The following is a 12,013-nucleotide window of genomic DNA, read 5'->3' as shown; positions in this document are numbered from 1 at the left end:
TCGTCGATTAATTATGCCCATCCCTAGTTCACGTCATCCATCTCACTCCTCATTCCAGCCATCAAAATCTGGGGCATGTACTCACAACCACCTGCACTCACAGGCCTTGGCCAATCAAAGGCTTAATAAGAGTCAGGTGTGTTCATTCAGGGCTGTAGCCCGGGGGACAGGTAGAAAATGTGTACACACCTGGGTTTCAACTTTTCAATGTGAATTCTGGCCATTTTAATTGTGAATTTGCAATGGGAATGATTGGATTTTGTGTAAAAGTTCAAATAAAATAAAAAATAAAAACACTGGAGGAGGTAGATATTTCAACTGAAGATAAAGGAAGCAAGTTGATTCACAGTCAACTCGAATTGCCTACAGTATATCATGTCCTTCCTGGAAGGCTTTTCAGCACAAACATTTCTGAATGAACATCATGACCAATAGTGACAGATCTGCCAACCAATCACGAGTGATTTTACTTGTTTGAAAGTTGTGGTTTCATCCAATACTGAGTAAGGATATTCAAGCCAGGCCTGGCCAGCAGCGGTTTCGCTGCATTCATATGCTAATTAGGGCCATTAGCACTCTGCAAGCTCTCCACATACGTCATTGTTCGGTTCCGACAATTTGTGGTACAGACAAACGGCGACAAGCGCGGGTTGCAAATTGTCGTCAACTACCGAAAATGAGGGAGATCTCCAGTCGTTTACGGGGATGAAAATCACACTTTTCATGCAGTGTCAGCTGTGTTGTAGTGGATATTGTTTTAGTGTACTTGTTTACACGGACCTGGTAGTGTTGCAGTGAGTGAGCATATTTAAGATGCTGAAGGCTTATGCACATGTCAAAGATGAAAAAAGATTTGCCCTGTTGGGCAGTGAACACGAAAGGAACAACAGTAGCAGAAGATGTTGCACTGACGCTCCAACAAAAATAGAATGCTGGCTGAAGAGCCTTCCGTTGCATGTACTCCAATGGTTTATGATTTGTCTCTGGTGAAGATGTCCTGGGTTATGAAAATGCAGTTACTCAAAAGTCCTCTCTTGATTAGGAAATTAATTCACAAAACACCAATAAGCATGGAGAGCAATTTGTGTTATTGCAATAATGGGTGTAGTTTCAGTGTAGCTGACTAATTCTTTCCATTAAATGTCATATTCTGTCGCACTGTTATCCTTCACAGTAGCAGGAAGAGCTCTATAGCTCCATTGTCTTTATGAACAGCATTGCTCAATGGGAGGCATGGTCACCTCAGCGGTTGTGTAGACTGTGACTTCTAAAAACACTGCTCTGCTCTGCTCTTGACCTGACCTGTCCTTGACCTGCACAGCTAATATGACAAAATGTGGCCATTCTGGAACTGTAGATCATTTGAACCACCAACTGCTGATGTCCGACACTAAGGAACCTCCATGTCCAGGTGTATGGAGGGAACCTTGATTTTTGGAGAAGGTCAATGGTATGAGGAGGAGGAGGAGACGGGTCATTTGTAGCTCTTGAAATGTTTGATCTGCTTGTTTGGCATTTCAACTGAGGCGTTCAACCCTTCATTATAGTAGGTGACCCAAAAGCTGGAGGAGCAATCATAGGAAGTCCATTGAGTAAAGTGATGTATCTCTTCAGCACAAATGAAGATGAACAGGTGTAGCAACATAAGCAACTGGCAAGTAGAGTATTCAAACATATGACAGAATCTGGTAATAGTGATTTCTTATCTGCAAGCACCCAGTATCTCTGCCAGCAGTTAAACAGCATGCTCCTTGGCTCATTTGTTCTTTTAGCAGACTCTCAAAGCGACTTACAAAATTAGGAATAACATTCAAGCTACATTGCAAAGGAGACCTTAGATTGCAAATTATACTACTACAATTAATAGCCTACTGCTACCAGAGGATGGATGTAAAATGAGAGATGCCGTAACACCCCAGGGGGGGCTCACAACGGAGGGACTGTGCAAGGTGTGAGGTGTCTGCAAGAACAAACGTCAAGCAAACCACACCACAGAGATGCTCACACCACAGAGATGCTCACACCACAACATGTGAATAGCACCATTCTGCAATCTACCGCTTTATGGGCCATCAGTGCTGTGTATAAATTAGGTCAAAGCTGCTAATGAAGTCCAATGTTGGTGTGTTTATGTAGTTTTGTACCCTAGTTTTGTCTATGTTAACCATGTGCTTTGTAATGTATTGTATCTTTTAGCATGTAATTGCATTTCTTCCTCTTCCTTGAAGACAGTCCCTGGCATCAGTAAAATTAATAACTAGATATACCGCATAAAGACAGAAGAAGAGGCGGAACAAAGATGAATGCACCTCCCTTCCTTCCCCCTTCTCAGTATGTAAGTTAGTGTGTGTGTGTGTGTGTGTGTTTGTGGGTGAAAAGACAGGACCAGTTGACATCAGTGTGACATCCTCTAGTTCTGTGCATGTAAGTACACTTTGTTGAACAACTTATGATAAGATATCATGGTAACACTTTATAATAACTACACACAATTCATCATTTATTAAGCCTTTGTTACTTATTAGTTAATGGTTTGGTTATGGTTATTATAAAGTGTTACCGACAGGGTAGGAATTTCACTGCGGCCACGACGGCCATGGCCGTAAGGCCCCTTTGAAAATCAGAGGTTTACAGGCCACGGTGGCCTTGGTGCCCCCTTCTTTCAATATTCTGCTTTGCGTCCTACTAATAGCGATTTTTATTTAGCCTGTGGACTGTCAAAATAATCTTAGCATTCACAGCGCAAATTAATTTAGTCTTTTACGCAGTGACAGCGCAAGAAAGAAAGTGCGTCCAAATTCACCCATTCTCAGTTGAACTATTCGCAAAGTAGCCTATTCATCACACAGACATCACAAGTATCACATGAAAGAGCTTTTTCTCAGCTTTTAAACGATGTTAGCCGACAATTGCTGTGTTGAACGGTTCGCGAGAAAAGTAAATAATATAATTCAATTTAATCATACATTCTACTGAAGGTTTTGCGTCCCATGATGTCCCTACCCATTCATCTCGGTGGAATACTTTACGAACCCTTCTTTTAACACATGACAAACCATATATCAGAATAAACAGGAGACCTTTCCGAACACAAAGGTGTAAAGCAGTCCCCTGTACAGTTAGCCATTCCAGCAGGGCCGGAGTGGGGCCACTTTTCAGCCCGGAAGTTTCAGGCCCAAGACCGGCCCATGTTTTCCATAGTGGTGGAAATTGGATAAATGAAGCAACATTTCAGCTTTTACTATCCTGTAGTTTTTATTACTACCATGGTTCAACAAATGTGTAAAGGTTATAATTCACTTCAACTGAGAAGTTAACAAAAAATATTCCACAAGTTAACAAAAACAGAAAGAAAGAAAAAAGAAAGAAAGAAAGAAAGAAAGAAAGAAAGCCTTTGAAATGTAGCCTATCCCACGCTTCCCAAAAAGAGGCATATTGAACTAATGTTTAGGCTGTTTTTGCATGGGTAGGCTATAATGTTGTTAGGTGATTTAGCCTACTCCTTTACTACACCCTCTTCTGAGCAAACAAGGCATATATGTTTATCATGTAGCATAATTGCTCTTTCTTACATTAAATAACTATAAATTATCCTCTATACTTGTCCCTGTAGTCATGGCCTCCTCATCACTAATTTCGGGCTCATCATTTTCAGTGGTCGACTGGTTGATCTGCTGCAGAGGCTACATTTTTTATTGCATAGGCCTACACAGATCATGCTTCAGTTTGGTTATCAATATTTGCATACTGCAAAGTCTATGAATCGGATACAAAAGGCTAATTTTAAAGTAATTTAATATGTTGCTTGCGAATAGCTTGACAAACGTCCAATATTAGCCCAATAATTACATTGTCAATAGGTTAATCATTGCCTATAGGCTATCTCTCTTTACCAGTTGCCACTTTTGTCTGTAATCTGGAAGCTTGGCACATTTAGCAGCATTCTACCTGGCCGTTTCATCCCTCCTGGCCTCTTTCTACATCCATCCTTCCTGACGCTTATGGCTACTGTAGGGCCGGCCCGGCTATCCGTAGGCTATCAGAGAAAACTTTTTGGAAAAGACGGGCGATATGGACCCAACCAACTCTTTTTGGGAGGGGAGAACTCACTCACATGGTAGGCTACAACCCATACAGAGGCAACGGTGTCATGCACAGAATGCGGAACGTGTCCTACTTTAAGAGAAGATAGACTAACGTGACAAATGTCCATATTTTTTTTCCTCGACCGGCCCAAAAGTGAAGCGGCCCACCGGGAATTCTCCCGATTCTCCCGATTACCCACCCCGGGCCTGCGTTCCAGAGTAATCCAGTTTTGAATTTGCAGGAAAGTTCGACATACATGGATGTCTCCAAATTTGGGCTTTAAGTTTTACAATGTGTTTAAATTGTTCCACATCATTTCATAACGGGCCAAATACAAAATAAATGTTACAAATATCGCCTAGATATTGGTAAATCAGAGGACAGCTGACTAAGAGTTTGTGAAAGTAGCCTTAAAGGAACACGCCACCCAAAATCAGTAGTAATATATGTTCTTACCTTAACTTTCATAGGCAACAGGCCGATGTGCGTTTTATTTGGAGACTGTTTTGCGCGACAGAGACTGAGTTTGCTGCTGATATTCTGGGGATAGGCCTAGCCAATGTACGACTTCAGCCTTTTAATATATTTGCTGCATTAGATCAGTCTTTCTAGAACAGGCAAGGGCTTTCTAGCCTCACGTCAGCAGCGCTGCATCACCCATATAGCCTACATTAAAACAACCAACGGATGGTGGGCGGGTGCAGTTTTGAAAATTGGTCAACAAACTTTGGTGCTGATGGATGGATGGCTGATGGATGATAAGTTTTGCTATGCAGTTATGGTTGAAATAATAGCCCATCAACGCATCTCTAGTGTGTGTGCCTCTCTCTCGCTCAGAGGGGAGGGAGAGTCTGAGGGTCGATCCAGCATGGATTCTAAACTCTGTGGTGGATAGGATCTACAATTAGGTGTTAATAATATTACCACGCTAGGTCGAAGTACTCCCAAGTGCTATTGCGCCACACATTGTAGTTCTCCTGTTTATTCGCTTGGAAAATCGCCACGTTTCATGTTGTGTGACGTACAAATTTTTATCAACTACTCGTGCAACTGTATTTAAGTAGGGAAAAAATGGAGGTGTTTGATTACTGCTATGTTCCTCTCTCTACGGCCACGGCAGAGCCCGCTAGCATAGCAACATGCTAACACATTCGCGCCGCGCAACAGAGCGTTTGAGTGCACCTACCGGCGCGGGAGAGGTATGACTCAACTCGTGAAAGTTAAGGTAAGAACATATATTACTACTGATTTTGGGTGGCGTGTTCCTTTAATGATCACAAAATGCTAAGCATGCATCTAGGCTATTTGAGTTTCTTAAAGCTGAGCTGTGCTTAAATTGTTCAATACATGATTTCATAACAGGCCAAATATAAAATAAATGTTATATATAGCCTAGATATCTGTAAATATTAGATGATCAGATGATTTACAGTTCTATGTAACATGTCATGTTTTTGTAATGTTTCATACAGTGATGCAGGTCTACTGCAGTAAATAGGCTAAATACAACTTTGATAATTTTTATAGCCTGCTACTGTATAGTTAACTTTGGCCTTGGTGCCCTGACATGTGGCCTTTCTGCCCCCCACCAAATATGCCCAACTGAAGGCCAAGTGGCCTTGCCCCCAGAATGGTGAAATTCCAAGCCTGGTTACCGATATCATACATTATTTGTGTTTGGAGAGTACAGGTTATATTCAAAGAACTATTGCTTTTCATTGCCTTGTCATTATTATCACTTATTATTAGTAGTAGTAGAAGTACTGTAGTAGTAGTACAACCGGAATTCTGAAAAAGTTGGGACGCTTTGTAAAATGGGAATAAAAAAAGAATGTAATGATTTACAAATCATGTCAACCCTACAGTTAAGAACAAAATTATTCTTACCTCTGGCAAATATTGATTTAATGTTGATTTTCTCTTGACCAATATGTTTGTTCTGACCTAAAATGACATCGCCACATGGCAAGTGTCCCAAGTTTATCAGAATTTGGGATATAATAGTAGTAGTAGTAGTAGCAGTAGTAGTAGTAGTAGTAGTAGTAGTAGTAGCAGTAGCAGTAGTAACTAGAAAAGCATTTCCTGAAGGAAATACAGTGCATGAAAATGCAAAAATAGCATGCTAATAATGTTAAAATGCTAACAATGTTAACCATGAGACTTAGCTTACCTAGCTAATCATTTTTAGTAGTTTTGCAAAAAATGCTAACTAGCATGCTAACATGCTAGCATGCTAACTATGCTAACCATGTGACTTAGCTAACTTAGCTAATCATTTTTAACAGTTTTGCAAAAAATGCTAACTAGCATGCTAACATGCTAGCATGTTAACTATGCTAACCATGTGACTTAGCTAACTTATCTAATCATTTTTAGCAGTTTTGCAAAAAATGCTAACTAGCATGCTAACATGCTAGCATGCTAACTATGCTAACCATGTGACTTAGCTTACTTAGCTAATCATTTTTAGCAGTTTTGCAAAAAATGCTAACTAGCATGCTAACATGCTAGCATGCTTACTATGCTAACCATGTGACTTAGCTTACTTAGCTAATCATTTTTAGCAGTTTTGTAAAAAATGCTAACTAGCATGCTAACATGCTAGCATGCTAACTATGCTAACCATGTGACTTAGCTAACTTAGCTAATCATTTTTAGCAATTTTGTAAAAAATGCTAACTAGCATGCTAACATGCTAGCATGCTAACTATGCTAACCATGTGACTTAGCTAACTTAGCTAATCATTTTTAGCAGTTTTGCAAAAAATGCTAACTAGCATGCTAACATGCTAGCATGCTAACATGCTAACTATGCTAACCATGCTAACTAGCTACAGTGGGTAGGAGTCATAGTTGATGACAAGTAACAGTTACAATGGCTGAACAGTTAAAAAGTTCAGTAGTTTAAAGGGTTAAATTGTTTAACAGTGAAATATTGTAGTGAGGACTTTTATTTTGAAACAGTTTTTGGCAGAGGAAGCAGTTGAACAGGATGTGTAGTCTTAATAGGGCCAGTTTGTATGCTTAAAGCCTGAGACTGGCAGTTGAAACAGGTGGCCCGAACACCTGCCATAGGATTCTAATTGCTTAACGGCCGTATTGTGATGTCATAATCATAATGTTAAGTCAATGGGGAAATTTTGATTAGTTTTTAATTAATAGTTTAAAAAGTATAAAAGTTACAAAGTTGAAAAATACAAAGCTCACATGTCCTAAGTAAGACCTACGTAACATAGTTTGAATGAAGTTTCTACGTTAAACGGTTGAAGCTGCATTAAGTGCGTTAGAAGAAGAATAATAATAATAATAATAAAATGCCTTGGAATAACAGTACAGTGCATTTTCATGCACTGTAATAATCATAATATTGGTTGGTTGTTCGTCTCTCTTGACAGGTTTTGGAACTAAATCAGCTACTGCAACAATGAGGGCCCATGTTCTGATGCTGATCATGGTGACTACAGTAATGGTATGTAGGCCTATGTATATTTTCAGCATACATTGGTCTATGTCAGAAAGTGTGTTAAATAGAGCCACGTCAGTACTGTCTTTCAATCACCAGAAACATTTTTATCTACTTTTCTGAAGGGTTACAAGGTGCGTTCTCTGTCCAAGATATTGGCTTTAAACATAGCACCCAACTCTGTTGATGATGCCTACACTTCCTGCACCAATGGAATGTCCAAGAGGATCTCCAAGTATCTTGCCAGTGACATGAAAACAAATGATGATTTCAAAACAGCATGGAACACTGCAAAAAAGCAAGTTGACAAAAAGGAAATTCCCAGAAATGGTCTGACTGTAAACCATGCGATTGCCATCCGAGCGTACACCAATGAACAACCTAAAATCTACGACCAGTTTAATAACGCTGTGCATGATTGCAAGGATACTTACAAAACCAAGTTCAACTACCATGCTCTCCACTTCCTGCTAACTGATGCCCTTAAGCACCTGAAAGAGAACCAAAAGGACCAAGAGCAGTGCGTGAACACCAACCGCAGAACCGATAAGGACTTTGACAAAAATGTTGTCAATATGGAGATCCGATTCGGAAGATTCACATCCGCCTCCCTCAGTGATCCCCCGACCCGTTTTGGCCAGAAGTCCTGCTTTAAAATCTATACCTGTCATGGTGCTGCTCTGGGGAATTTCTCACATTTGAAACATGAGAAAGAGGTGTTGATCCCACCCTATGAGAAGTTTAAAGTTGTGAGTGTTGAAGTGAGTGATAAGGAAGATCGATGGTGTGATGTAGTGTACACACTGACCAGCACTGGTACCCTTAGTAATTTGGATTGTGCGCTAATGTAAAACGCTGTGTAGGGCAATGTAATGTTAATGCTTCCTTATTTCAGCAGAAACATGCGGCTGTTAACTTGATGACCTGATGATGATGGGTCTTGTATGCCTTGAGAACAGCACTAGAAACGGTCAATCATAAATAAAATAAAATTAACATTTTCTGAGCATAACTATTCTCATGTTTACTGGATGTTTCACTGACAAATGTTTCTGGGGTGTTGGTGGTTGTGAGAGCTTGACGTCATACTAAACTGGAAGAAAACCACTGCCTTGTCATCTCTCTCCAGCAGACACCACACTGAAACAACCTACACCATGTGCTTTCTCTCTCAATGATGGAGGACATTTAATTTTGTTCTACTCATTGCTTGTAGAGGTAGTGTTTGAATGAATCATATTATTCTTTCTTTTAAATCCTTCACCCCTACATGAACCAAGCATACAGCTTAATAAATTCATTTTTCTTTTAGCAAACATTGAAAACAGGTCCCACAGACCCAAACACTTTACAAGAGTTAAACAAGGATCCCTACTGGATTTGCACTACACAAACCCTCTCCTGATAGTCTAATGGTCTAATGTGGCTACATTAAGGTGTTGTTTCTTCGGCTCTGTTTCTGTCACTCCAGGTTTGGCATGGTGGATGAATTTCAGCAGAAATACACTCCTTTATCCATATAATGCTGTGGGCATGCAGCACCCCAGAGCTTTTCTACTAGGTTAAATTCAACTGCCGGTAACTTGAAGATCACTTTGAAGATGAATCATCCCTGCTATAGTTTACACAGTGTTGCTTTCACTGTCTTCTCAACTCACTCAGTAATGTTCTGGTGTCTCAAGACTAGGTGGCCACGAAGGAAACCTGTTGAGGAGTGAATTCTTTAAGACAATGCTATTCCCCAGAGAGTGAATTATTTTCCTGGCTCCTTCTAGAATTCTACGCGAACGTTCTATAGTTTCAGTGTTCTTAAAATTGTTTAATGGCAGAAAAGTCCCTGAGGGTAATTGTTGCGTCATGTTATAGAACCTTTTTTGAAAACGTTCTAATCACATATTTGTGATCGTACTCCCAGGGGCCCAGCTGCATCTGATCACATATTTGTGACCGTACTCCTCAACAGGTTAACACCTCATCAGTCAAACGACTCGGCGTTAACTGACTCTTACTTCAACTGACTAGGCTGTCAGAGGACAGGACGCTTCTGCATGCCACTGCTTTGGCCATTGCTGTAAAGTAAGACAGCCCACAACGGGACGCTCAGCACACATGGGGGGCCGTCCGTTAAAACATTGTCACATTAAGGCGTTCACCAGTCCCTACCCCACAGGTTGTGGGGAGGACGATGCACAGTGTCAATGCACACAGTTATAAGTACCTCGGCGAGACATATGACCCGGCCCCAAGCACTACATTACCGGCCGTGTCAGTCAATAACACACGCTGGCCAGAGTCCCTTCGTGAATCAGGCCGGGCTGCCCTTGGGTTGCAGCACTTCGATGGCTGCCGAGGAAGCGATGCTCCGCGGTTATTCCATCCGTATTGCCACTGATAACACAGAGCAGGCACCAGACATGCTTGTGGTATACTGTATAGGCTGTAATAAGGCGCAAACATATCTCCAGATTTCCAGCTGGTGGCCCTGCAGATATCGTCTTCATATCTCATATATATATATATATATATATATATATATATCTCAACACGGCAGTCTTTCACCAGGTGGACGCCAGGGAAAGCAGGTGATTGACTGGCTGCAGAGGACGAGGAAGCCCCGGGTCCACTCTCTGAACGAGCCATCCATGAGTGAGCCATGCCTCTCTGGTTGCTCTGGCCATGCAATTCCCAACAGCTGGGTGGCGTGGTCGAGAACCGTGGCAAGCTCCAGGGAGAGAGGGGCAGACTCTTGACGGGCATCGTCCCCAGTACTCTCAGCGGGCTGCTCTCTGAGGCCACAAGGGACATAGCGACATCATTGCGAGACCTCAGCGAGCTGCCTGGAGAGGCCGTCTCGAAATCACCAGCAGGTGATAGGACACCCGACAGGCAAAGTCAAATCCCCCTGCTAAACCAGCAGCCTCTCGGGAGGGCCATCGGCCTCCAGTTCCTCAAGCAAATGCGCCCAGAACAGGACAGCCTTTGGCCTCAGCCTCATCATCATACCACATTGTACCTTAAGAGGTGCTGTTTCAATTGTATTAATAAGTCAATGGAAGGGTACCATGACTGATATCATGGTGCGTTTAAGACAACTAGAATTCTACATATACTTCATTTAGAACTCTCTAAGGAAATGATTTCAAGTTACCATGGATAGCTCTATTTCCAGAGGAGAAAATACCCTTCTGTGTGGCATCAGGTAGATATTCCATGCCCTGTGAGATTTCTTAAAAATCAGGATGAAATCAGGTAATTCATTCATTCATTCACTTCACCTCATTTGAATTGTCAAACAAAAAATCCTAATTTTAAATCTATCTATGATATAGAGTAAAATCTACTCTCAAGATTCTGAGTGAAACAGAAGATGACAAAAACCTCATGCTTTGCTACTGTATGAGGTTATGAAGCCAGTCACCATACAACTGTATTGCAGTGCCCCTGGAGGCAATTACATTTGCTGCCAGGGCTAGTCTAGCAACTCTCCGTTGGCTTGTGAGCTCGAAAAATTAAACTTCTATCAGGCCAATCAAATCGTGTATACAGTTGTTAGGCGGGCTTAACATAATGATTGATGGCAGAGTTGCAACGGTTTGGCTTGAATTCCCTGCTACTTGAAAACAAAGAAGATGTATGTTGCTGTTGGCGAACAGTGTGACACGAGTTAAGCTTTTTTTAAGTTGGTAAAAGTTTGAACTAGCCAACTTGCTCTGCTGATGGGAAAACACATGGGACAGCGCTGTCCTATTGCGTGCAGAGGGAATTTGAAAGACAACCGATTATCCCGCCCCTCAGACTGAGCACTGCGAATGGTGAGTGCCCAGACCCTACATTTTAATGTGGGTCTGGCTCGTCAGGCTACCAAGTCCCTGTACCAAGTTTGGAGTTGATACATTATATTAAAGTGGTGCTGAGATGACTTCACTTTCTGTATTGCAGTGCCCCCTAAAGTCCAAATGATGCCAGCTCAGATACTGTAGAAAGGAGAATGTCATGGTAGAGCAGTTTTGGTAGAATGACCACTCTTGAAACCAGACTGCTTAGGGTCTAGTATGTTGTTTTTAATATAGGAAGTCACAGACTTCTTTGAAGACCACTTTCACCAGAACCTTTGACAAGAAAGGAAGAAGAGACAGGTCTGTAGTTCCTCACATCAGCTGGATTAAATGTATTTTTTTGTTTAACATTTTGAGCTTCAGGCCAGCACACAGGCCGAGGTTAACAAGAAACCTGTGTGCAACTGTATGGAACTCATTAAAATCTATCAAACAACTCCGCATATGTGAACCAATTTCAGCAAGACTGGAAAAATAGGGGGAAAAAACAATGTCTGTTTCCATCCTTGAACGTGCTTTGTGTTGACAGCAGACCTCAACAAGAACATTCTAAAGGTGTCCAGTGCAGTTTAGGTTTTCTGTGTGCTCCTGGGCTCCCCCTGCAGTTATTTTACACAACGGTTGTTAT

General features: G+C 41.5%; 1 protein-coding gene across 2 annotated transcripts; it reads left to right on the top strand.

Annotated features, from left to right (window-relative positions):
- The first annotated feature begins 2,357 nt into the window (after positions 1 to 2,357).
- On the top strand, positions 2,358 to 8,546 carry LOC143134454 (ecto-ADP-ribosyltransferase 5-like). 2 transcript variants are annotated; one of them, XM_076294868.1, is made up of 4 exons: positions 2,358 to 2,424; positions 5,207 to 5,311; positions 7,482 to 7,555; positions 7,675 to 8,546. In XM_076294868.1, the coding sequence occupies exons 3-4, from the start codon at positions 7,511 to 7,513 to the stop codon at positions 8,398 to 8,400; spliced, it is 771 nt and encodes a 256-aa protein (XP_076150983.1). In that variant the 5' UTR covers positions 2,358 to 2,424; positions 5,207 to 5,311; positions 7,482 to 7,510; the 3' UTR covers positions 8,401 to 8,546. The 2 variants fall into 2 exon arrangements, with proteins under 2 accessions (XP_076150983.1, XP_076150984.1); XM_076294869.1 differs by lacking the exon at positions 5,207 to 5,311 and having other exon boundaries at positions 2,374 to 2,424.
- Positions 8,547 to 12,013: the final 3,467 nt, after the last annotated feature.

The sequence above is a fragment of the Alosa pseudoharengus genome, unplaced genomic scaffold (genome assembly GCF_046254945.1).
Source record: "Alosa pseudoharengus isolate Yale_2024_CS ecotype anadromous, Long Island Sound unplaced genomic scaffold, YU_APseudo_1.1 YU_APseudo_1.1_scf_2, whole genome shotgun sequence".
Lineage (NCBI taxonomy): Eukaryota > Metazoa > Chordata > Actinopteri > Clupeiformes > Clupeidae > Alosa > Alosa pseudoharengus.
Note: the sequence above shows the minus strand (reverse complement) of the source record. Positions and strands in the feature narration are given on the sequence as shown.

Excerpts from the sequence above, each read along its gene's own strand:
- LOC143134454 (XM_076294868.1), top strand. The coding sequence starts at position 7,511 with ATGAGGGCCCATGTTCTGATGCTGATCATGGTGACTACAGTAATG. Across the intron at positions 7,556-7,674 it reads TCATGGTGACTACAGTAATG|GGTTACAAGGTGCGTTCTCT; the intron begins GTATGTAGGCCT and ends ACTTTTCTGAAG.